The 27,505-nt window shown below is 38.5% G+C and overlaps 1 protein-coding gene across 2 annotated transcripts in view; it reads left to right on the top strand.

Moving 5' to 3' along the window:
• Nucleotides 1-1,056: 1,056 nt before the first annotated feature.
• LOC6037708 (eukaryotic peptide chain release factor subunit 1) overlaps nt 1,057-27,505 on the top strand; it is a 29,089-nt gene continuing 2,640 nt past the window's right edge. Inside the window, exons 1-8 of one of the 2 annotated variants that reach the window (XR_005277919.1) lie at nt 1,057-1,237; nt 7,811-8,047; nt 14,153-14,552; nt 14,614-14,859; nt 14,926-15,081; nt 15,145-15,342; nt 15,915-16,062; nt 16,296-17,392. Coding sequence is in view for 1 of the 2 variants with exons in the window: in XM_038258529.1 (XP_038114457.1) it covers nt 7,962-8,047; nt 14,153-14,552; nt 14,614-14,859; nt 14,926-15,081; nt 15,145-15,342; nt 15,915-16,062 (1,234 nt within the window). In the remaining variant the exon portion in view is untranslated. The remainder of the gene's footprint in view (nt 1,238-7,810; nt 8,048-14,152; nt 14,553-14,613; nt 14,860-14,925; nt 15,082-15,144; nt 15,343-15,914; nt 16,063-16,295; nt 17,393-27,505) is intronic. The other variant, XM_038258529.1, reaches the window with a different exon arrangement.

Here is a 27,505-nt window from a genome sequence, read left to right as displayed (position 1 = left end):
TGGTTGATGCCTTCCTCTCATTTAAAGTGATTACAACCCCCCTAAAGTGTCCACATGTTTATGAATCTCCCCTAACGTTCGCAGCACCTAAGGTCCTAATAAAAATAAGTGCAGTGATGAGTAAAAACAGACTACCTGCAGACTTTTTGTCAAGATTATACAGACACCACCTTTGAGGAAAATGGAACCCTCTACACGGCCTTTTGTGGCGATCAGACCCAACCAGTTTAGGTTTTGTGAATTCAGACCATTTTTAAACTACTTGTAATTTAAGACAGGTAAGTCAGATCTGGAAATTCTTACTCCACCTAAAAGGTCTCTCATATGCTTTCTAAAAATATTTAATATGTGAGGGTTTCATGAAAAACCACTTTTTACCATAAATTTAATTTAATATGAAACAGTTTTGTTAACATAACTTTTAAATACATGATAAAACTGCATGGATTTAAATAGCAACTTAGGGGACGTTAAGACGGATCGATTAAATCCATTCCGGCCAAAATCGGTTGAGCCTGTGACGAGATATTCCAGTGACATTGATTTGGTACACATGTCTACATACAGCCAAACACACAGACATTTGCTCAGCTGGTGATTCTGAGTCGATATGTACAAATGAAGGTAGGTCTAGGAGGTCTAATTAAAAAGTTCATTTTCCGAGTGATTTTATAGCCTTTCCTCAGTAAGGTGAGGAAGGCAAAAAGTGTCAAATGAAAAAGTGACCAACCACCGGGGGGTTGAGTGTAGCAATAAAACGTGTGGCGTATTATATAGGTTTTACACCGACTCGATTTAGAGGTTAGAAATTTGACAGCTTGGCTGCACTGTTTACATTTTTTGCACGTGTGTCACAGTAAAGATGTGTGTGCGTGTGCGCTCGTGACGTGACGCTCGTCACGCTGTAAAACCTAATTTTCAGTGTATATTTTAAAAGAAAATTTAACGCTAACCTTTTGCACGTAATGTCCTCGGTGCACGCCACAGTTTTAGATCACATTCGGCAGAGCTGTCATATCGCGCTGTCAACCGCGGTCAGTCGCCTGCGTTCGGCCCTGGCCTCGCAGCCTTCATTCCTTTACACGAGCTCGTGCCGAGGCAGTTCCAAGATCCGTGTGGTTCGCGTCCGAAAAGCCTGATGTATTCGCTAAAATCGTTCAAAAACCGCAGAAAATCTTGTTAAATCAACCGTCGCGACCCCCGGGTGACGCGTATCGTGCGTGAGCGTGAGTTAAAGGTGCGTAAGGTGGTGAAAAAGTGGCCGTCATTTCGTGGCGAATTCAGCAGCAGCAGCTCGGCTGGCGGATTTCTTTTTCGTCTTGGTTTTCTTCGTGCTGGTGGCAGAGGATTGCTGCGCTGTCGCGGGACGATGACGATCATTGACATTTCCCCACACACCAACCAAACCGATGATGACAGGCTGTCAACTGCGGTCCGTTTTCTGGTCGCCGTTCGTTCGCTTTTTGGAAGTCGTCTCCTTGGTTTCGTGTTCAAGCGGTTCAAGTCGGTCAGAGATCAGGTACCAAGGAAACAAGTGAAGCAGTTGCCAAAAAATCGAAGTTACGTTCGATTTACGTCAACGTCGAGAGTGAATGGAAAGGGATTAACGCGAAAATGATGCCGTTTCACTGCCATCGTGGTCGATTCTCTTTCTCTGTGTCTGAATGAGAAGTTCTCTCGTTCTCACTCTCTTCTCGGATATTGAGATAAAAATTGCATTCAGAATGGATTATTAATGAGAGCGAGAACCCATACAGCTGCCAGTGTAAAGTGATTGGAAAATCCAGTTTGATTTTCGAAACCACAAGACATACTGCCGCTCGAAGCAAGTCCGTCCCATATGTATTTTTGTCGATTTTGAGATAAACCTAAGAATTGTCTTGTTTTAACATGTACTTTAAGCCTATTAAATAAAAAAATTTATGTTTGTTCTAAAAATTCTAAAAAAAAAATCACTTTGGTGCTGTCCCATATGCAAAATAAAGGCAAGTCAGTTCCTTGTATGGAAATGTCTCACAAATCAATAGAAAAAATTGTGTAATTATTATTTTTATACAGACTATGTCTAAGTACTAGCAGAACTTCAAAACACATAAAGTTGTCATGTTTACGATATATTTTGAATTTTGTCGATAATCGAAAACTGCCTTTTTTCCTCATGCTTGGGATAACCACAGTAATAAAAACAAACGACATACCATTGAGCTAATTTTCAGAAAAATCAGTACTATTCCTTCTTGAATGAATATCCATGGTCTGGTTCTGGATTAGGTTCCCCTTCCGTTCAACGATTCTGGGTTACTCAATTCAAGGATCCAGATGTTGATACATGCAATCAAATATTCATTTGTTCTGCTACAAAAGGTAAAGAAATAATACAACGTTGCTGGTTACATTTTTGTGGCCAGGAAATTTTCTAAAATCATCTGCCGAATTAAATTAACCTCAAACAATCAAACTTTTAAATCTTTGATAAAAAACTAGGAAAACTACCAAAACAAACCAACAAATGACAGGCAAATTTCTGTTGTGAATGTTCAAGCCTACCTTGATAAACAGACAGACTTGCCTTTATTGATGGATAAATAAAGTCAGGTCAGTCCCAGCACGAAAATTTACCAAATTTACCTTAAAATTTTCAAATTTTTTTAATCAATTTTAGGAAAGGGGTGCTTTTAAACCAATATTGAAATAGTTGTTGAAAAAGTATGTAAAATTTGTGATTAGAAATGTAAAAAAGGTGAAACATTTTGGGCTTCTCACGGCAATATCTCAGCCCTCACTTTTACATATGGGACGGACTAGATTGGAGCGGCAGAAGGGATGTAAACACTTTCACAATTTTTAAGATTTTTCTTAAACATCACAAGTGTTAACGAAATTTACTTTTTGCGGAAATGTACATCGGAATTTCACAAATAGAATTTTCAAATGATCTCAAACATGCTGAATATGTTTAAAATTCGAGCCAAACATTTCATTAGGGCACAAAACCAAAACGTAAACATTCGGGATTATTCCACTATTCCATTCATTAGTACACTCCCTACATGCCCTCCAAGAATCAGATTGATAACAAACAATTTCCTATTGAAAAAATCAAAAACACAAAAGGGCACATAACCATGTTCACTGCAAACCAATTTTTTTTTTTTCAAATGTGCCCTTTTATTTTTCGTTAGGTTTTCGTACTTGAGGATCTTTTTGTGTTGTAAAGTTAACTTTTCATACATTTTAACACAAATTCACTTCAAAAAAAAGTTTGGTTTAGTTTTCACCAAGGATTTCTGCAGAGAAAAACTTAGTCAAAAAACAATATTTAATACGGTCCCGCGGCTGCTGTTCAGTACACTTTTGAAGAATTTTTATGTTTCACATACCTTATCTACACTATTCAATCACAAAACCCTAATGAAATGTTTGGCTCAAATTAACCTAATCCACCTAGATGTGGTTGATGCCTTGCTCACTTTTTACCAACAATGGGTAATATGAGTGGTTTGGACAAATATTTTAATTTTTTTTTTTTTGGATCCAGAAAAATAAGTACACAGATACAGGGTTGTTACGGACGGCGCGGATCGCGTGGATGGCGCGGATTTGCTGGCTAATTTTGCTCATGCGCGAATTTCGCGCGGATGACAATTTTGAAAATGTTTGTTTGTATTTTCTTAGTACGAAACGTCGAAAAATGAAGATAAAGATTATGTAGAAATTATTTTGATATGTTTCTTGTCATTTCTTAACATCTCCGGCTCTGAATATTTAATTTCTTTTGAGTTTTGAGTAATGATTTTTAACCTTATTTATTTTTAATTTTATACTGGATTTATTCAATTTTTAATTTTGCAAATCAAATATTACAAACTTTTCCCTAAGATATAGACATTAGAATGTGAAACAAAAACTATTATTGGGGCTTGTTCTGGTGGGCGCCAAATATGAGCTTGATTGGACGTAACAGAAGCTGGCCTCCATTTTAGAATTTTGGAATGGAATTTAATCGGTAGAAAAAATACATACATATTATTTTTTTCGAAATTTCTAAAATCGCAATTTGAAAAATCTGAAATTTTGAAATTTAAAATTTTAGCATTCTTAAATTCAAAATACAAAAATTGGGTAATCGAAAATTTGAAGATTAAAAAATCAAAATTAAAAAGTCTAAATTTAAAAACTAAAAATATCAAATTCAAAATCATATAGAAATTTTTTTCTCAAATCTTAAATGATTTAAGTACCGTAAAACGGGGTGACTTTGATAGCCGGGGTGACTTTGATAGGTTTGCGGTTTTTCCGCAAAATGAAGAGTACAGTTAAAATACGTAAGGAATGGTTCAGAAACATACTGACCGTGGTAGAGAAGTGTTCAAAGTACCTCATGAAGAACTTTTCATAAATTTTTGAAAAGTTTATAAAGTTAGTTAACTATAGTTAAGAAAATGTGGATGAAAGTCATTATTTTAAACTTCTCAAAGTGTCATGATTTTCTCAATGAACATGATTTTTAATCGGAAAACGGAATGCATTTTCGGATTCTTTGGACAATTTTCCACTAGGAGAAGGTTAAATAAGCTTGTAAATAATAAATAATATGTGTTTTTGAAACACAATTAAAAAAAACCTACAAATTTATAGGCAAATTCAGTTGAACAAATTTCATGTAAAATGTGAAAACTTGTGATTCGTGCTTCGAATTCAGTTTAAAATGCAATTTAAATCGATAATTTTATAAACAAAACTATTTTTAACAAATTTCAGGCAAAATTCCGACTTTTTAACAATTTTACCTAACATGTATATGTATTTTGTTAAAAAGCTTATAAACTTAGTAAACTAAATATAAACATTGATTTTTTTCTTACAAACTATATCAGCTTCTTTAGTGATGGTACATTTAACGTACAAATAATGTTTGAACATCTTAAATATGATTTTAATAAGAAAACTATGACTATCAAAGTCACCCCGGAATTAAAACCAAGAATTTTTAACGTAACTATTTTTCTAAACACTATTGAAAAACTTTTTTCCAAAATAGTGCATAGACCTTGTGTGGCCTACCCCAGTACATGTTTTAAAAATAATAATCTTTAGAAAACCTTACCTGTTGGAAAATATTCTAAAACAAATTGAAATCCTATCAAAGTCACCCCGGTTTACGGTATCCTTAGGCTTATAAATTCTAAAATTCTAAAATTCTAAAATTCTAAAATTCTAAAATTCTAAAATTCTAAAATCTAAAATTCTAAAATTCTAAAATTCTAAAAATCTAAAATTTAAAATTTAAATTTAAAATTCTAAAATTCTAGAATTCTAAAATTCTAAAATTCTAAAATTTTATTGCGTTCATTCTTTTTGAGCCTTTAACCATAAAACGAGTTTTTTTTATCAAATACTTTCTGAATTAGTTTTTCTTCATTACAAAATAAAATTTCTTAAATGTTGGTCGCGATATTTTTTTATATGGCGTAGATTTTGCGCGGTTTCGGATTTTAGGTCGGCGCGGATTTGGCGCGGATTTTTTTTCGACTCTCCCGTAACAACCCTGCAGATATAACTTAAGTGGCCATAACTCGAGACAGGGTTGCCAGATCTTCAATGTTCTGGACTCGTTGAAAGGACTCTCGATTACCTTACCAACAATGGGTCGGATGATGGATCCGGACATCGTTTACATGCATAAAGCATATAAATGAGATCCGGATTCCGGATACACTCAACCCCTGGTGGTTGGTCACTTTTTCGTTTGACACTTTTTTAGTTTGTACCCCGTTGGTTGGTCTAACCTAGAGGGTTAGGTTGTTAGCTCATTTCAGGTGTAGGAGTTGTCTCTCTAGGTCCTGTCTCGGTGGAGTTGCTGGTAGGCAGTTGGACTAACAATCCAAAGGCCGTCAGTTGGAATCCAGGTTTGCAGAGGTTTGCAATTGCCTCAACAATCATCCCTTCGGACATCTAGTTTCGAGTAGGAATCTCGCAATCGAGAACGCCAAGGCAATGCTGTAGAGCGAATAATTTGATTTTTTTTGAGCATATGTTTAGTGTGCATACTGTGGAGGCAATCACACAGCTAATTCTACTAAATTTCTAATATTGCATAGCAAACCTTGTCATACCGTTAGTCCTTTTTCCTCCCATATGTTTAGGGGTTTAGGGTGAGTTATGTGTCGACACGTTTTGCGCGTGCCATCGTCGTTCTGTCGTCGACGATTTATGTTGTTCGGTCGAGATTAAACAGGAGTAAACTGAATACAGTCGCTAAAAAGAGAACGCCCAGAGAGGGAGAGAGTTTTTGAGAGTTAGAGAGTTTCAGAAGTGAGTGAGAGAGCAGGACGTTTCACGGTGTGTCTTGCGGAGGAAATTGAAGCAACCTGGAAGGATTCGACTGTGGTACAAGATGTTGTGAGGTCCTCTAGCAAGAACACACACCAGCAGGCTCACTTTACGTTGCAGTGACACAAACCAAATCCTGTCTGTCGTATGTTTTGATTGAAACCCCACGGTGTGGTATAGTTCTGCGAATCCGTGAGATCGAGCCAAACATTTCATTAGGGCACAAAACCAAAAAGTAAACATTCGGGATTATTCCACTATTCCACTCCATAGTACACTCCCTACATGCCCTCCAAGAATCAGATTGATAGCAAACAATTTCCTATTGAAAAAATCAAAAAAACAAAAGGGCACATAACAATGTTCACTCCAAACCAGAAAAAAAGTTCAATTGTGCCCTTTTCTTTTTTCGTTAGTTTTTCGTGGTTAAGGAACTTTCTATGTTATAAAGTGAACTTTTCATACATTCTTAACACAAATTCTCTTCAAAACAAAGTTTGGTTAACGTTTCACCAAGGGTTTCTGCAGAAAAAAAACTTCGTCGAAATACAATATTGAATACGGCCCGCGGCTGCTGTTCAGTACACTTTTGAAGAATTTTAATGTTTCACATACCTTATCTGCTCCATTCGATCATAAAACTTCACCAATTATCAAAATTTCCACTGAATTCCTCATTATTTCTAACTAAACAAAAGGGCCCATAAACATCATTCAAAACAACAATCCGGTGACAGCGCTTTAGTGCCCTTTTAGTTCTCTTCGAAATTGCATTTAGAAAGGGCCCATTATGAACAGCAGTTGGAAAGCTAAAAGGGCCTAATAACGAGATTTTTTAAAATTATGAGTTTTATTGCGAAAATCAACTTAAATTAAGAAGCAGTAAAGCAGAGTTGAGGATAATGGTGTGTTTTATCGAATCATCAGTAAAAATACCATCAGTCATGCTTATTTTTTAAATAGGAATTGAAACAAGTTGTCCATTTTTTGCAAGCGATTTTCTCGAATCGCGGTTTTTGCTTTTGTGCCCTAATGAAATGTTTGGCTCGAGATGATTAAGCGCTCCCTTTCGAGTATGCGCGCGCGGGGGGATATTTGGCGAGGCCGAGGAGGTACAAGGTACGGCCTACGATGAATGGGTTCACCACTTGCGAGAGAGAGTGCCAGCCAACAGTGCTGCCGTGGACGGGTTGGTTGGTGGTCGTCATCGTCGTCGGACCGAAGTCGTCGTGTTGTGTGGTGTGGTGGTGGGGCGCGCGCTCCGTGCTCTCTTCTATCTATCTGTACTGCTGCTGCTGCTGCTGAACGCCATTTTTGCCACGAATTCCGATTTTTTTTTCCGTCCGATTTCCAATTATCTCGGGCGCGCGAGACTTGGACGGAGTTTGGACGGATGTAATCCTGTCGCGCGGGTGTAGATACGTACAAGTGTAACCTGTGGACACCTTTCCCTTCTTCCTTCCCTGTTGTCGTACAGATCCAGAGTCGTGTCTCGTGTGTGCGTGCGTGTGCAGAAGAACGAGGAAGAACGAGGTCACCGCGGCAGCAGAACCAGTGTGTGTGTGCTTGAAAAAAATCACAGCCAGTAATCACAGCCAGAAGTAAGCCAACCCAGCAGAAGCAGCAAGATGTCTTTCGAGGAAACTTCCGCCGATCGCAATGTGGAGATCTGGAAGATCAAGAAGCTTATCAAGAGCTTGGAGATGGCCCGAGGGTGAGTACCGTGGCGATAGCCTTAGTAGAAGTAGGTTCAAGGACTTCAAGTGCTCCTTATTTAAGCAGCGAAAGGGTTCAAGGGGCAGGGGAGAAAGTCTGTGCTTATGCAAGGTCTGTGATTCGGTTGTGAATGCAGCTGAACCACAATTCACTCCCCCTCATTGATGATGATAAAGAAGGTGCATCTCACCTTTCCCCCTCTGCTCGCTGAGGAGGGAAGTGCACACTTTCTTCACATATTGCACATTTTGTGTATTGGTTGGCATCGGATTAAGCTTTCTTTTTCCCTACTGAAACCAACTCTCAAACCCCCCAACAGGAAAGTCAGTCCGACTCTCTCACTGTAGAGGTTCTAAAGTACAAAACCTTGTGTGTTGTGTCGCTTCAGTCACGTTCTCCCTGCCTGAATCCCTCAAGTTCTTTCTCCCTCTCTCAAAATTTGTTTGCAACAAACACAGTCGCGCAACCACCCACTACAAACTCCATAGATTCCCACCAAGAGAGAGAAAGGGAGAGTCCTCGTGGTTGTCGTCGTCGTCGTCGAGTGACGTCCCACACCAGACGCCAACAGGAGCATGTCTGCCCACACCTCCCTCATTTCTATTGGGAGGGTGAATTTTCCTTTGTGTCGTCCTACTTTCCTTCGGGATGTGGACTGCGCGACGGTGTACTAAATGGCGATTCACATAGACTTGGCGACGGTGGTTACGATTTACGAATACCGTCTTCTGTGGGTGGGCTGACGTGGGTGCACCGACGATTCACGGAGTCGTGCTTCTCTAGTCTGCTTCCCAGATGTGGGAAGGAATCTCCTTTGTTTATCACCGTAGGTTGCAAATTTTGCGGAACTGGTGGCGAACGGTAGCGCAGAGCCAGGAATCCTGGCCCAGGATGAATTTTAAGCGCACAGAGCTGACAGGGTTCCCAGAATGATTCAGTTTGTTTTAATCTTGGCTTGTTTGTAATTTTCAACTTTTATGACCAAAAATCTTGAAAACTTTCATAACTCCAACCTTAACGTAGCTGTTAAAAAAAAAGTTTGTAAATTGTACATAAGTGCTCACTTCAATAGACAGTGCTGCCAGTTCTTCAATGTTTTTCTAACCGATTTGTAGGGGAAATATATCCTTTCCAATCAAACACCTATCTTCGTCATATGGAGAGTTTGATGCTCGAATGAAGCTCCAAAATACTATTTAGGCTGTAAACTTACCAGCAACAGCACCGCCTCGAGTAAGCACGCAAATGTATGCCACTTACTGGCCAAAAAGATCAAATTTGATTGTCAAACTTTTGATCAAAGTTTCTATTTTGCGAGACCATTTCTTATCATTTTGTTGGCACACACAGTGACACACGCGAGAAACCCTCAAACGCTTAATGAATATCGGGACCATCCACAAACCACGTGGACACTTTTTGGAAATCTCAACCCCTCGTGGACAGTTGTCCATATATAAAAACTTTTTGTATGGAGCGTGGACAATCGCCATACCCCCTAAAGTGTCCACGTGGTTTATGGATGGTCCCATCGTCAAAACCAACTTTTCACTTTCGCTTACTTTTTCACGGCGCTTTCAATACAAAACTGCCGCCAACGTTCGGCAACATGTTCTTTTGCACATTAGTTGGTCACTCACTTGAAAAATAATCCCGAAACATGTAAATAATTAGCCAGCGCCATCAAAAAAACAAACGCGTCAAGTCTTTTGACGTTTCAATCTTGACGACCCATTAGGTTTTACGCCGACTCGATTTGGAGGTTAGAAATTTGACAGCTTGGCTGCACTGTTTACATTTTTTGTACGTGTGTCTCAGCAAAAATGTGTGTGTGGGTGCGCTCGTGACGTCACGCTGTAAAACCTAATTAGGTTTTACACCGTGACGTCATTTGACAGCTTGTGTGCACTGTTTACATGGTGTCGACAAATTTCCCCAAACAAAATCGACGACCGCATCGAACTGAACTGTCCATGTAAACAGTAAACTCCTTCTAACCTCCAAATCGAATCGGCGTAAAACCTAATTTCAATCGAAGGCATGAGCATGAGCATGAGCATGGTTGACTGCCAATGAGCTGCTACTCCGTTATTGACAGATCAGCTGAAGTTAAACAATGAATCAAAAATGATCAGTGGGAGCCAACCTTCCGTTCACTGTTTAACCTCTGAAGATCTCTACTTTATTAGTCAATACCGGCGCCCTCCCAAGAAGCCTGCAGTTCAACGAAAGGGAGGAATGTTAGTCCGATAGTTGAAGTTGCAGACTCATCAAGCACATAGTTTTTCGCTATATACTTGTTGATACCGCTTGAGACCGTTGAATCCACAGCATCTCCTTCAAGCATCACGTGATTAATTTTTTTTGGGTTAGTAGGATAAGGTATTGGCTTTTCGATGCCTACCGAGCTACGATGCTATGGGGAGGACTTTCATAACAAACCCGTCGGCGAGCCTTCCGAGCAACGATGCTATGGGAAGGTCTTTCTAGTTAACACACAAAATCACTCACACACAATTATTTTGCACCACTATTAACTCGACTATCCAAATTGTCAGCGCATCTTTCAATCATTATATAGAAATGGCTTTTTCACCGCAAAAAAATAAAACCTTATTCGAAAAATTTAAGCACAATCCACCCGACGCCGTGCCTTCCGATCAACGATGATATAGGAAGGGCTTTGAAAATCACAAAACAATTAATTAAGTTTACAAAAGCACAAAAAAAAACACCAATTACTCGACGAAAAAAAACAAAAATAATTCAGTAAGGCAAGCGCGTGGCCTCACCGCCCGCAATCGACTGAAGTACTAAACACAATTAACACCCAGTTACTTTGGAACACAATTAATACGACAAACTCAACCGGCGGCGTGCCCTCCGATCAACGATGATAAAGCAAGGACTGATATTATTATTGCTAGCAAGAAACACACACAATTCACGACAAAAGGCATACAACAAAAATCACTTTTCACTCGGAATATTTTTTACGACCACGCGCTCCCTTTACAAATTATGCACTCACCCCATACGAACAGCGACACAAAAGCACACAAAAAAACTAACCTGAATAATCACGACTTCACGTCCCCATTTCCAGCGCACCAATCAAAACCTAATTTCAATCGAAGGCTGAACAAAACCGAGCGAGAAGCGAAGGCAAATAAAGAGCAAAGGGTGGCCACCAAAACCACCATCACCCAGTCAAATCAATCCGAATTCCGAAACGGAATCTAATAGGAATCGTATACAAATTCCGTATCAAACGCAACAACCGGTTCGAACACGGAACCGGTTGTTGCGTTTGAAACGGAATTTGTATACGATTCTAATTAGATTCCGTTTCAGAATTTGGATTGATTTGACTGGGCAGCAGCGCCGTTGGAGTGAGCCAGTGATGCCAGGAAATTTTCTCTATAAATGCTACTTTTCGTGAGTGTTCGCTTAAAGTTTGGCACATAAAGCCGAAATTTATTGGTGTTCAATAAATTTACGGATACTGGCTAGACTCGATTACACACCGAGTTGTGGCGCTATAACCATGGCAAAAGTGTCCAGAGCATGTGTGGAAATACAATGTCTCATCCCAGAGGGTCCCGGAGCACCAAAACTTCTTAGCATGGTGCTCCCAACGATCAATTGCCTAAACAAACATGAACGTGAGCGGGGGATCCCCACGTTTCTTCCTCCCCTGTAAATTCAGTACTGTATTGCTGTTTGAACATTCGTGTTCAAACTCAATCCAATTCAACGAATCATCTCTGCGGTTAACTTTACGCAGTTGGCCTGGCCGCTTTAACTTTTGTGATTTTTCAAAGCAATTTATTGCATTGGGGCACTGCAAATGTTAATAATGACAAGAGGATGCTAGGCGTTAATTAAGCTAAGGCATTTTCCAGGATGCCCTCGAAAGACTGGCTGCGCTAGGGTTAGATTAGATTAGAATACAGGCCAGACTCGATTACACTCAAACCCCGATGGTTTGACACCAACTGGCCAAACATTCAATATTACGCCTTTTTGAAATGTTAGACTTGATTTCAAAAAATTTGAAATATTTTTTTTGGAAAGATCGGAAAATTTCACGAATGTTTCATATTTTAACATTGAAAATCGGACAATTAGTTGCTGAGATATCAACGTTAGAAAATGGTGGGTTGTTTGGGTGAGACTTAGAAAACATCATTACCTAAAAATGGATATAACTTGAAAACGGTGCACTTTATGAAAATTTCACTAAAGTACTTTTTGATTGCAAATTTGATTTTACATCGAAAAATGAAGTTGACCAGTGTTGCAAATGAGTGATAGAAAAGCTATCAATAGATTATCTCTGCACCAAAAATATCCGAGAGTATAGCGGCCGTCACGATAGCTTGTGAGATCTCTTCTTGTGTCTCATGATTCCCAGCGATGTCATTCTCTCTCTATCACTCTTGCCCTTTTCCTCGACTATGCGCTCTCACCGCTGAGTCTCTCAATCTCTCCGAAAACTGCAATGAGAGAACGCGAGATGGCGATTAGAAGCCGACCACGCATGACGTCCCGTTAAACTGCGTTTGCGAAATTGGTTTTGTGGCGGCTTTTGTGGTTAAACGCTGTTGCGGTAGGATGATCGTGGAAGCGGGAATGAGAGGGAAAAGGAAAATGTCAATCGCGAGTGTGTAAACACGAAAACGTGTTCGGCTATGTTCGGCGCTGAGAGTTTCAATGAAGAGAGAAGAGCAGTTATATTTGAGGCATGAATATTCAGGCGGGATAATTGTAGTTGCTGAGAGCTGATATTTTGATATTTTAACAACCCTGAAGTTGACAAATTTTTGCGACCAATATTTCGATTTTTTGAAAAAAAAATAGTGTTGATTCGAAAATTCATAACTCGGTCAAAGTTTTTTTGCACAACCTGGACATTTCTGAAAAGTTGGCATTTTATGTCCCCTAAAACAAATCAAAAAATAAATAAAAATAGTGTTTTTTGCAAATCAAGTTTTAGTGACAAAAAGTTAAATAAAAAATCACCAATTTGTTTTTACCGTGTATCATTTTTTTCAGTGTAGTCCATATCCATACCTACAACTTTCCCGAAGACACCAAATCGATCAAAAAATTCCTTCAAAAGATACAGATTTTTGAATTTTCATGCATCGTTTTTGTATGGCCAGCTGCCAAATTTGTATGGAAAATTATATGGACAAACTCATGATGCAAAATGGTTTCTTTGGGCATACCGAAGGCACCAAAAAAACTTTCAGCCGGATTAAAAAATACATAAAAAATCGAATGACCGAAATCTCAGAGAATTGCTCAGCATAAAATTGTCTTTACTAACAATGTTCAGTGTATTTTAAATCAGGTATTAGCCTATCACAAACAAACAAACCAACTTACTTGCAATTTTTGACAGTTGTTTGCAGAAACTTCAGCCTGCATTCATTTGGCTTTGTTTTCCAGTTTTCCGCGAACAAGTTTGCATGTTTCGCCAACTTTCCACACAAAAAAGTGCGTGTTTGTTTGTTTGCCATAGTCTAATACCTCCTTGATGGTCACATCGTAATGGCGATCATGACATACGCTGTGTATGAACATCAGGGTGACAAAAAGATTTTTGGGTCATTCCCGAGCTCGATTCCTTAGGCAAAATTAAGCATCTGTGTCAATTTTGAGCCAAATTGTGTAAGTTTTAGCGGCCGCTATGACCGTTAAAGTTGATAAAAACAAATCAGTCCTACAAAAACGTCATTTTTAAAGCGCTGATAACTTTTCAGGCTCATCTCGGATCGCTTTGCGCTCTTGGACATAATTGTAGAGCGTTAAGAAGCTATCAGACTACGGGAAACAAACAAACAAACTGGCACTTTTTTGTGTTTGACAGTTTGCCGAACTCGCAAACGAAGCCAAATGTATGCAAACTGACGTTTCTGCAAACAAACAGAGCAGTAAAACTGTCAAAAAGTTTGTTTGTTTGTTTACACGTCCTTTACCCTTTGCTACTATAAGGAAATATTGAAAAGCCACTTGAAGACATTTTTAGAAATTTTCGTATGGATTAAAAGAAAACCGTATTAATTTTGGTTTATTCCTTTCCTCCCGTTTCCAGAAATGGCACCAGCATGATTTCGCTGATCATCCCGCCGAAGGACCAGATCAGCCGGGTGAGCAAGATGCTGGCGGACGAGTTCGGCACGGCGTCCAACATCAAGTCCCGCGTGAACCGTCTGTCCGTGCTCGGTGCCATCACCTCGGTCCAGCACCGGCTCAAACTATACACCAAAGTGCCTCCGAATGGACTCGTGATCTACTGCGGTACGATCGTCACCGAAGAGGGCAAAGAGAAGAAGGTCAACATTGACTTTGAACCGTTCAAACCGATCAATACCTCTTTATACTTATGCGATAATAAATTCCACACCGAAGCGCTGACGGCCCTGCTCGCGGACGACAATAAGTTCGGTTTCATCGTGATGGACGGTAACGGTGCGCTGTTCGGTACACTTCAGGTGAGTTTGCGGATTTGCGGAATTGGAGGTCAATATGTTAACGGAAATTCTCCACTTGCAGGGCAACACCCGCGAGGTTCTGCACAAATTCACCGTGGACCTGCCGAAGAAGCACGGCCGTGGTGGTCAGTCCGCGTTGCGTTTCGCGCGTCTGCGTATGGAGAAGCGTCACAACTACGTGCGCAAGGTCGCCGAGGTGGCCACCCAGCTGTTCATCACCAACGACAAGCCAAACATTGCCGGCCTCATCCTGGCCGGTAGTGCCGACTTCAAGACCGAGCTCAGCCAGTCGGACATGTTCGATCCGGTGAGTTATTTCCCTTTGCGGGAGGTTGTTGTTGTATCCGGAGTGATGACTCTCGTTTTGTTTCAGCGATTGCAATCGAAAGTGATCAAACTGGTGGACGTGTCGTACGGCGGGGAGAACGGTTTTAACCAGGCCATCGAGCTGGCAGCTGAATCACTGCAGAACGTAAAGTTCATCCAGGAGAAGAAACTGATTGGGCGATACTTTGACGAAATTTCACAGGTGAGTTTGGTTGAGTTATGCGCTGTTCGTAGTATGGTATGAATCTATGGTTTCATCCCGCAGGACACCGGCAAGTACTGCTTCGGCGTGGAGGACACGCTCAAGGCGCTGGAACTGGGCTCGGTCGAGACGCTGATCTGCTGGGAGAACTTGGACATTCAACGCTACGTGCTCAAGAACCACGTCAGTGCGACGTCCACAACAGTATTGCACCTGACCCCGGAGCAGGAGAAGGACAAGTCGCACTTCACTGACAAGGAGGTACGCGGGGTTTGCGGGGCGATCAAGGCGGACATTTTAAAAGGCTGAAGGCTGGGATTCGTTGGAGAGTTGCCGTGCAGCGATGAGTAATCAGTAACTTTGGTCTACGACTACCTTTAAATATAGCCTCAATCCTGGCAAGGACGAGAAGCAACGAGATCCTTGTCTCGCTACTCAAGCTGGTGGCTTAACCGGTGCGCTGTTCAACATAAGCCTAGTGAGTGATGAGTAATCAGTATCTTCGGTCTACGACTATCTTAAATTAAGCCTCAATTCTCAAAAGGACTGAGACACCAATGCCAATGTCGATGACATCGTTATCGACTGAAACCGTCCAAATACCGACCCTGAGTGATGAGTAGTCAACTAAACAGGATTGAGTTAGATGAACCTTCGACCCTCCATGGAAGGTGCACAAGCATCTGTGCAACGCTGCTGCCAGGACGGTGACGACCAGTAAGATGATCGTCACTCTGATGAACCAACTTCAGCCTTTTGAAATGAAGCCTCGTGACTCTCATTTCTCACCGAGACATGCGTTCTAAACTCCACATTCCTCCTTCCACTTGCAGAGTGGCGTCGAGATGGAACTGGTCGAATCTCAACCGCTGTTGGAATGGCTCGCCAACAACTACAAGAGCTTCGGTGCTACTTTGGAAATTATCACTGACAAGTCCCAGGAGGGCAGCCAGTTTGTGCGAGGATTTGGTGGAATTGGAGGTACGTTTTTATTTCTGGCCACTATTTCCTAACCTAACACACACTCGTTGTGCTAATTGGTGCAAAATTTTGCGCGTGGCGACCGGTTTCCAATATCGCTAGTTGAGTGACTAAACGCTAATCTGTAATTCTCTCTATTCCCAAATGCTAACCCAAAACTAATCACAACTCGCTACTAATAACCTATTCTTCTGTGCGCGGGTTTGTATGTGTTTGCGTGTGCGTGTGCGCAGGAATTCTCCGCTACAAAGTCGACTTCCAGTCGCTCCAGGCCGACGAGCCGCTGGACGACGTTGACCTTGACGATTACTAAATCAATTACGATTCGGACAAACACTTTCTTGTGCTCTTTGAGGGACTACACGACGCGAGAAGCAGACACAACTTTCTAGGTACTCTTTCCAAACTTGTAATCAGCCGAAATGGTCGCGTTCCAAAAGCCGATAAACTACTTAGAGAAACCAAACTGAGCAGAAAATTTATTAAAAAAAAACACCAGATTACGCGGAAAAAAGTTAGTTTTGTGCAACCAATTTCTCTCCAATAACAAACAAACAAAATACGAAAGCCACATTCGATTCGATTTTAATAAAGGTAAACAAGCAAACAAACAAGCAAAAATCCGGATAGCAAACATCAAACACACAAAACACACCCACAACACAACTTACAAACATGTATGAAATTAGTTAATATAATCAGTAAATTCTATGCGGGCAAAAGCTGATAAAATGTGTTGAAAAACAGAAGTCGGTTCCGAGCCTACCGTGAGCAGCGTGTATTTAGGTAAAAAGCGAACAAACCAAAAAAAAAACATAAGGAAAAACTATTTATATAAATATTGGCGGGCATCTTCCGGGAGCGGCTCACACCACTTCCGGCGGAGCGCCTCGTTTTATGCTGATATATCATTCAAGAAACAAACTAACAAACAAACAAAAAATACCGTGTATAATAACAATTGCAACTCGAATTCGTCTCCAAACCGCGTAACATTTGAACAATGAATAGTTGAGAGGGCGCGCGCGCGAGTCACATTTCTTTGCCCTGCGAAAGATTCGTTTTCTTTGCCAGCGAATTTAGGTGTACTTGTACCGAAGTGTGAGGAGAGAAGCTTCCGTGAAACATTTAGAACTTAGTACCAGATACAGGAAATAATAGACGAGTATCGAGAGGGGAGGAAATTTAGAAACGACACAACAACACACTTAAAACTCACAAATTCTTTCACGAATCACACAAATGACACACGGTTGACTTTTTTCAATACATTCGAACGTTGAGGCACCCCTGCACGCACATCGCTACTGATGGTTTTGATAGGAATAAGGTAACGGCTCTGCGTGTTTTTAGTACATTTTTTAAATGCATTAAGCACTTTTAATTTGAAATGTTTTTTTTTTTTAGTTTGTAGAGCCTTTTATTTAAAAAAAATCCCCTGAAAATTATAAATTTTATATCAATAGTTTTAGATTTCTGTTCTGTTTCTACGCATAATTGTCCAATGTCAGTTTTGACGATTTTGACTTTATGCCATTTTTAAGTTTAGTCTGAGGTGTACTTTAAGAAAAACACATAAAATCTGATACTTTGTTCGGAAACTCATCAAAAACAACACCAAGTCTGTTTGTCCCATTGTTGAACTTATACGCATAATTGTCCCACCAAGTTTTTTCTTACACGGAATCCTTCGTTTTACTAAGCATTATGCCTTGTTTACCTGTTGTATAGCAAGAGGATCACAAATAAGGGTGATAAACTGCTAACTGGGGTGATTAGGGATACATAGGGCGAATAGGAACCCACGGGACAATTATGCGTAGAAACACAGAAATCGGTCGAAAAATTTCAATCGCGTTTTTCACAGTTGCACTTTTTTGAACATGGGACAATTATGCGTAGAACGGCAGATAAGCTCATAAAAAATATTGTTTCCGACACGATTATCCGAAAGTTTGTACATCAAATTCGAGTTCAACGACTCCATTTGAGTGAAATTTAAATAGTTGGTTGCCTATTGAGCAGTTCCAGCCCAAAACATGATTTTTTCAGGTATTTATTACTCGACCCTTGTAAACATATTTTTCTAATTTATCGAAAATTCAATTTTCTTACGGTTTGGTTTGCACGGTGCGCAAACTAAATATTTCCAAAAGTGAAATTCTCATTGAAAATTTAATGCACTTACACTGCACTTTGTAGAAAATACCAAAGCTATAAAACTTGAGCTTGAAAAGTTATTAGCAATTTAAGAAGTCATTTTGCATCAACAAAAATTTTTCACCAGCTTTAGGTGCGAATGGGTTAACCTCAACCAATTTCGCTCAAAATTTGCAAAGATGCATAAACTTACCCAAAACACCGTTTTCCGCTTGTGGAGCAGGGGATCTTTTTTTTTCTGGGCACCCTATTGTACATGGGTCTTTTTTATATAATCTATGCATACAAAAATATGTCAAACAAATATAAAATAAAGTTTGTAAACTAATACAATATTTTTGCGTCAAAAACACAAGCTGAATGAAGATTTTAATGATAATAAACATGGCCAGATTTTTTTCTGGAAGTGGTCCGGAAAAGAGCCTGCAAGCTGATTAGGGTGGTCCAAATCCAGGCTTTCTCGGGGCAACTCTCTAAAATCATTGATTGACCCAACACTAGGCTAAATTCCAAATTTGAGCTCATTCTGAACACGGGAACCCCTCTCTCTAACCGCTTGAAAGTTGTATCCAGATTTTTAAACAAAGATGGCGTTACGAATGGTGCACGCCCGAAATGTCAAAATTGCGCATTGGAACCAACATTATAATAAAAGAGTGGCTGTCATGTCATGTTAAAATTAAACAGGACTAAGAAAAAATCTGAAATATTTTAAACAGGTGATTTCCGACACATAAAATAAAAAAAACTCTTTTTTTCTGAATATAACAAAGCTTGATTCTTTTAATTTCCTTTGCAATTGATAATTATGATAATAATAGTAAACTAAAAAAACATAACAATTCTTTAAATAGTTCATATCAAGCTTTTCAATTGAAAACTAATAAAGTTTACTTAAATAGTATTTATGGTTGAAATATTTATTATGCTATTTGCAAAAAAAAACGTTACTTAATCCACCTAGGTGAATGGGGGCTTCCTCTTCTCGGTTCATACACAAATAAATGTATTGAGAATGTACATGTATATATAGAGGCGATTCGTTGATTGAGTTCTAAAATTCAACTAAATTGGTAATATTATTGTTCACAATGATAAAGCTTAATTTTCTGGGTACAATGACCCTTTGTACGACCGCAAAGGATTTAAAATGGATTTTTAAAACAATTTAAAATAATAACTTTGCGATCCTTTTGACTGAAAGCAGAATACTTAGTATATAGTCTAGAGACTTACTAAATCGAATGCTATTCAATCCGAGTAGAAGTAAAATACGCCCATGTTCGTCGACGAAAATCCATGTAAGCAATGCACGCGAGTTTTTACACCGTGACGGCATAGGGGGATGGCGTCACTATTTTTAGACCACGTTTTCCACTTTTTCTTATCGAAACCGACTACTTTATCGACTTCATTTTGCTGGGCGAGATAGGACGCCGTCTATTTTTAGACGATGACTCAGCACTTTTGCACTTAAAAAAACCAGATGGCAGCACGATGTAACGCCACGTCCCTATGCAGTGCTCGAACGAGTCAAAATTTCCGTAAACTCTCTCCTTCTCTCGCCTTGCATTCCGCTCTCACCTTCTACAGCTAAAGCGAAAATTTAAGAAAGGGTAAAAAGTGTATCGCTAACGGAGTCGATCGATGGCTCATGGATAGGTATCTAGGAACACATTACATATTGTCATTTCCCGAAATGACTTGACTTGTCTTAGCTTGGCGAAGACGTTTTTGAGGCTATTCTGGTCCTGATTTAGGGACGACAGAATCTTAGCATAAAAACGAAACTATTGGCACTACGCCCCCCGGGGCATGGCCTTCCTCTAACGTGGGATTTCTGCTCCAGCGCCTCTGACGAGACAGGAGAAACCGGGACCGACGTTTTACTTCACCATCCGATAGAAGCTCAGTGGATAAGGCGGGAATCGAACCCGCGTCTCATAGCATCATCGGGATCGGCAGCCGAAGCCGCTACCCCTGCGCCACGAGACCCACCCAAGAATCTTAGCATGCTGGACGCGATTCACAAAGGGAATTTTATTTCCTAAAATGACATTCGAAGCACGATGAAAAATGCTTTCGAGTGAAGTATAATAGTTCTGGGTTTTTTAGCCGGATGGGCGAACCAGCATGTGATAATGCATTGGTATCGTCAAAAATAGCAGTTTAGTGCAGATATTAGCGACTAAGCCTAATAATTCGTCGAGATATGTATCTCATTGGATTGGGTTTTGAAAAAGCTTTACAAAAATGTGCAACATGCCGAAATTTTGGTTAATTTTGGCCACGTTTTAGTCGATTTGGAGGCGGCTGAATGCAAACAGTTTTCTTAAAGTGGCTGTAACTTTGGCTAATTTCAATGGATTTTTGTCCCGTTTCAGCCGTGGATGGAGGACATTCCAGACTACCTAGTTGTGCAAAAATGAAGCAATTTTGAAAATTTTTCATCGTTTTTTGTTTTTCCATTTTAGTTTTGCAAATCGTTTTTCGTAAATATCTTTTGACAGGAAAGGGCTACGGGGAAGATTTTCAATAGCGACTTATCGGAAGCTAAGAGGGATCGAATGCAACCGGAAGTGTCCAAATCCGTTCAGCCATTTCCGAGAAATCGAAGTGCAATTTTTTGGCCAATTTTCAAGTGATTTTATATGGCATTCCTCGGAGAGGAAGCCAAAAAGTTTTGAAAAAATTGATAAATTTCAAGAATTTTACACATATTGCGAAATCGTCAAAATTCACTAACCCTTTATTAGTATTGAACAAGGGTATTCACTCGCTTAATTCTACAGTAGTTCTTAAGATTATTTTTATTCCTATTTAAATTTGATAAAATGTAAATAATGAAAAATTGTTACAGTTTCACACAAACAAAAAATTTCACGGGATTTCGTGGAAAAAGTCAAATTTCGCGGATTTCACGCTGTCCGCGAAATCGTGAAATTTCACTAACCCTACTGATCACGAATCCGAGGTCCGTTTTTTGATATCTCGTGACGGAGGGGCGGTACGGTCCCTTTTATTTTTGAACATGCGAAAAAAGAGGTGTTTTCAATAATTTGCCGCCTGAAACGGTGATGGGATAGAAATTTGATGTCAAAGGGACTTTTATGTAAAATTAGACTCCCGATGGATTACTCAGAATTCCGAAAGAACGTATTTTTCATCGAAAAAAACACTAAAAAAGTTTTAAAAACTCTCCCATTTTTCGTTACTCAACTGTAATTTTTTTTTTTGAACAAATTTAATGTACTTTTCGAATCTACATTGACCCAGAAGGATCATTGTTTCATCTAGAACAACATTTTTCATTTTAAAATTTCGTGTTTTTTTCTAACTTTGCATTGTTATTTTTTAGAGAGTAATAATGTTCTATAAAGTTGTAGAGCAGACAATTACAAAAAAATGTGATATATAAACATAAAGGGGTTTGCTTATAAACATCACGAGTTATCGCGACTTAACAAAACATAAGTTTTGAAAAAAAATACTTCTTGTGTTTCTCTTTGTTTCGTCGTCCGTGTCTGTCGCGGGTGACGATGAACGGCCATGATCGACGACGACCAACTTTTTCAAAAAAATTTTTTCGTAAAATCGCGATAACTTGTGATGTTTATAAGCAAGCCCCTTATGTTTATGTATCACATCTTTTTTTTTGTAATTGTCTGATATACAACTTTATAACAACAAAAGTTAGAAAAAACACGAAACATTAGAATGAATTTTTTTGTTATAAATGAAAAAATTACCCTTCTGGGTCAATGTAGATTTGAAAAGAACATTAATTTTCCCATAAAATGACATGTTCCAAAAAATTTTAACAGTCAAGTAACGGAAAACGGGACAGTTTTTAAAACTTTTTCAGTGTTTTTTTTTCGATGAAAATACGTTCTTTCGGAATTCTGAGTACGCCATCAAATCGGGCGTCTAATTTTACATAAATGTTCCTTTGACACCAAATTTCTATCTCATCACCGTTTCAGGCTGCAAATTATTGAAAAACACCTCTTTATCGCATGTTCAAAAATGGAAGGGGTCGTACCGCCCCTCCGTCACGAGATATCAAAAAACGGACCTCGGATTCGTGATCAGGGACAAAAGTTACCCCTTAGGACAAAGTTTCACGCAAATCGAAGAGGGGTCGGGGCAACTGCTGTGTGAGTTGGCGGAGAATCACCCATGGAGAAAAGCAACTGTTTCAGTTTTTTACCTGTGGAGGGCGCAATATAGTCGTCCAATCTTTATCAATTCTCAGATATATATCTGGAGTTTTTTTTTTGAAAAGATCCAATAAACCAAGTTTCCAGTTTTTGCTTTTTGGGTGTTTTTGAAACCGCCTCAAGTCAGGGGTATTAAAAAACACCCAAAAACAAAAACTAAAAATTTGGTTTATAGGACCTTTTCAAAAAAAAAAAAAAACTCCAGATTGACCTTCGTTAAATTTTGAACAACTTTCCCGAAGACACCATATTTTAAGATTGTTGATAAGTTATTAGCTTTCGAAAGGGATCGTTTTATATGGTGTCTTCGGGAAAGTTGTTCTTAATTTAATGAAGGTCATATATATCTGAACATTGATTAAGATTGGACGACTATTGCGCCCTCCACAGGTAAAAAACAGAAACAGTTGCTTTTCCCATGCATGTTGATGATTTTTCCCATACAAAACTTCAAGCGATTAGAGGGAGGGTTTCCCGTGGTCAGAATGAGCTCAAATTTGGAATTTAGCCTAGTGATGGGCCAATCATTGATTTCAGGGGGTAGCCCCGATAAAGCCCAGATTTGGACCACCCTAATGCTGATAATCCCAATTTTTGTGTTTCTTAATAAATGAACGCTTCCATAGGTATCTAAATAGAGTTCAGACTCGATTATCCGAATGTTTATGATTATCAATTATGATTCGATTATCCAACCATACTTTTTTTTTCTTTTTCTTTAGCATGATACTTAAACTATGCTTTAGTTTAGTTTAGTTTTTTAAATTCAATATGGCGGCGAAAGTGTTAAAAAAAAGAATTCAAAAAGCGTTTTCGATAAACTTTTAGGAAAATTGGTATTTAAAATCTGGTTTTCGCGCCAACTTTTATTAGACAGCTGGAAAATCTGCCTTACCTTACCTAGTCTATATGTGTTGCGTTCAGCCTGATGGCGAGATTGTCAAATTGTAGGTATGGGCCGCGATACTCACATTGCACAGTGGTCCAGATCGCAAAATTAAGTGGAAAATGGATTTTCCGAAAAATGGTGACGTTTTGGAGCTTTGGTGTCTTCAGAAGATATGTTGCAAATGGAAAGGGGCAACTTTTGGTTTGGTTGAAAATTAGGGTGGTTCACGATTAGGGTGATTTTGAAAATCTAACTTTTCAGGAATATTTTTGGGAATTTTTATGTCTTCTAAAAGTTGTTGGGCTGGCCAATTCAAGCAACTTTGTCGAAGACACCAAAATTTTATCTCGTAATCTACGCCTTCTATGACCAAATTTATAGAAAGCATCTGAGCAAACCTTCAAAAATCAGTTTTTTGAACGTGGCAATTCAGGGTTAACTTTTAGAGAAAAGAGATATTCGGAGCACTTTTAGAGCTCTACAAAACGAACATTTTCATTTTTTGACATGTCAATTTGGACTTAAGGGTCAAAAGTTACAGCCATTTTAAGGTAAAAAAGATGCAAATTTAAAACTTAAATATCTCAAAATGGCGCAAGCCAAATTTTAAGCACTAGGTTGCATTTGAAAGAGGAGATCTAGCACTACAAACGCTGAAAAATCTCAGGGATGTTTTTCTTTAAACTTGAGATATCTTCATTTGAAAAGTCTAATTATCAAGGAAAACCATATGGGACCACCTAACGAAATTCTAAAATTGTCCAAATATATGTTTTTCCATGTAATTTTGCCCGCTGAATCTGAATCTGCCCTCAGAATTGAGCCAAAATGTCAACAAATCGATTTTTGGTCATATTTTGGGTTTAAATGATAATTTTACATGGAAACCCAAAATATGACCAAAAATCGATTTGTTGACATTTTAGCTCAATTCTGAGGGCAGATTCAGATTCAGCGGGCAAAATTACATGGAAAAACATATATTTGGACAATTTTCGAATTTCGTTAGGTGGTCCCATATGGTTTTCCTTTGAAAATTAGACTTTTTCAAATGAAGATATCTCAAGTTTAAAGAAAAACACCCTGAGATTTTTCAGCGTTTGTAGTGCTGGATCTCTCTTCAAATGCAACCTAGTGCTTAAAATTTGGCTTGCGCCATTTTGAGATATTTAAGTTTTAAATTTGCATCTTTACCTTAAAATGGCTGTAACTTTGACCCTTAAGTCCAAATTGACATGTCAAAAATGAAAATGTTCGTTTTGTAGAGCTCTAAAAGTGCTCCGAATATCACTTTCTCTAAAATTAACCCTGAATTGCCACGTTCAAAAACTGATTTTTGAAGGTTTGCTCAGATGCTTTCTATAAATTAGGTCATAGAAGGCGTAGATTACGAGATAAAATTTTGGTGTCTTCGACAAAGTTGCTTGAATTGGCCAGCCCAACAACTTTTTAGAAGACATAAAAAATCCCAAAAATATTCCTGAAAAGTTAGATTTTCAAAATCACCCTAATCGTGAACCACCCTAATTTTAAACCAAACCAAAAGTTGCCCCTTTCCATTTGCAACATATCTTCTGAAGACACCAATGCTCCAAAACGTCACCATTTTTCGGAAAATCCATTTTCCACTTAATTTTGCGATCTGGACCACTGTGCATTGGTTGGACCGTGGACCCCGCTATTTGGTCGCTTTACCCCTCTGACGCTAAATATAGGGTAAAAGAGCCAGCAAATGTGCAATTGAAAAGAAGTTTTTTTTTGTGAAAAAATATTTCAAATTGTGTTTTTCATGAATAATTATGAATATGTTTTGTCGAAAAATAAATAACTAGAAAAAATAAAATATTATCCAGCCTTTTGAGGACGAAATCAATCGTTCACATTTTTTAATTTTAACTTTATTAACATATTTTAGTGTTAAATGAGGTTAAATGTAAATATTCCAAGAAGATAATGTACAGCTTGTGACGATAAACTACCTTTTTTTACTTAGAAATCGTATCCAGAAGGAAAACGATCACTAGCTATGTTGGTCCGCACCGGGTTCTGAACTCCCATTTGCGAGGCGGAAGCCTTACCGCATGGCTCGGTCTTAACAAAAAAAAATTAACTAGACAATAAATAACAATTTCAAATTACAAACCTAAATATTAAATAAACTTATTTTCAAATTTACTTATAAATGGCCTGTATACCCTATTTTGTGCAACCAGTTTATGGAGCATTCACCCTATATGGACTGTCAAAAGTGAGGTTCACTTTTTGACAAGCTTGCCACCAGTCTGGTTGCGTTGGAACAATGAAAATTAAACAGTGAACTATTTGTTGTTATGTTACCCGCCGACATTTTAAGTTATCTTATGTTATAAATGTTTTTTCCATCAGTTAGTAGTAACGTTATCAATGGTTTGTTTTTCCATTGCTTTTTTTTAACATTAAAAGTAGTTCTCTAATCATCGTTTTTTTTTTTTTTTTTTTTTTTTTTTATGGCCCACCACAATCCCCACACCAAAAGCTCATTATTCCAGAGCCCCTGGTTATGGACGCAAACTAATTTCAGCTCGAATTCAAAATGATAATAAAGCAATGTAATAAAAAAATGAGCTGACTTTACTAGGATGTGCGGTAGTTTAACTACTATTAACTTTTAGGATGGTATCCCAGTGGAAGCTACTTCCTTTTAAGGGAACCACAACAATGTAATGATTTGTTAACGCTATTGACGGGTTAATAAAATTAAATGACGATTAGTTGAAAGTTTCGTTTAATTTTTGTTTATAATGTTGTTTGATTCTAGCATTAAAGATGGAGCGGTTTTCTAATAACTTTAGATTATCTGGCAGCAGATTATAAAGTGTAGGTCCTATGAAACTTAATCTATTTTGACCTCGTGTTGTATGTGCTCTAATGCGTTGAAGGTTGTTCCTCTGACGAGTGCTGCGGGAGCTATTTGTAGTTATTAACTGAATTGTATGATGGAATTTTGGGTTATTAATAACATCATGAACAAACAGCGTAGTTTGGATGTCACAGAGATTGGTTAATGGTAAAACTGAGTGACATGCATCCGAATACAAAGTTAAAGTTGAATATAACAAAGGTTTGTTGAAAATTATTTTTAAACAACGGTTTTGCAGTGTTTGTAATTTTACTAGGTGAGAGCTTGCAGTACGTCCCCACACCGAAATTAGATAATTTAATTGTGAATGGATATAGGCGAAATAATATTTTAAGAGAATTTTCCTCGGAACGAACAATCTTACCCTCCACAGAATGCCTAAGTAGGACGAAACACGTTTTCTACCACTTTAATGTGATTGATCCAGGACAAAATGGGATCCAATTGTATGCCCAGATACTTAAAACAATTTACTTTTTCTATAACAGTGGGTCCAAGTCTAGGATCATCATGCTCTGGCTCAAGTCTCCTGATGGACCTGAAAATCATATATTTAGTTTTCGAGGGATTTAAGGACAACAAATTTGCATTAAAATATTGATTTAAAGTTTGTAAATCTTTCTCCATTAAAGTGATAATACTGTGAATGTCTTTGTTGGGGTAGAAAAGAGCAGTATCGTCTGCGAAAAGTCTAGCTTTACCATTCAAGTTGAGTCTGGGTAAATCATTGATGAATAAGAGAAATAGCAAAGGTCCAATATTACTGCCTTGTGGGACACCAACATTAATGGGAGCTAGACTACTACGCTTATCTTCAATTTGGACAAATTGTTTTCTGTTGGTTAAATAACTTTTAATTACTGTATTTGCAACACCTCTTATTCCATAACATTCAAGTTTCCTCAACAAAATTTCATGATTTAAAGTATCGAATGCTTTTTTCAAATCTAAAAAAAGGCCACCCATAAAATTCCCTGAGTCAATTGCATCGATAACGTCATCAACTAATTCAATAATTGCCGTTTGCGTGCTGGAACCCTGTCGGAACCCGTACTGAAATTTATATAAGACTTCGTGAATATTTAAAAAATTTGTTAATCTAGTTACTAACATTTTCTCCAAAATTTTATTAAAAACTGACAGGGTAGAGATCGGTCTGTAATTGTTACAATCCCAAGACTCTCCTGCTTTAAAAATCGGCACAACTTTAGCAATTTTGAGACAGTCCGGATAATCTCCCGTTTGCAAGATTAAATTAAAAATTTGAGACAAAAT

This window comes from Culex quinquefasciatus, chromosome 2 (assembly GCF_015732765.1).
Source record: "Culex quinquefasciatus strain JHB chromosome 2, VPISU_Cqui_1.0_pri_paternal, whole genome shotgun sequence".
NCBI classification, from domain to species: Eukaryota; Metazoa; Arthropoda; class Insecta; order Diptera; family Culicidae; genus Culex; species Culex quinquefasciatus.
Note: the sequence above shows the minus strand (reverse complement) of the source record. Positions and strands in the feature narration are given on the sequence as shown.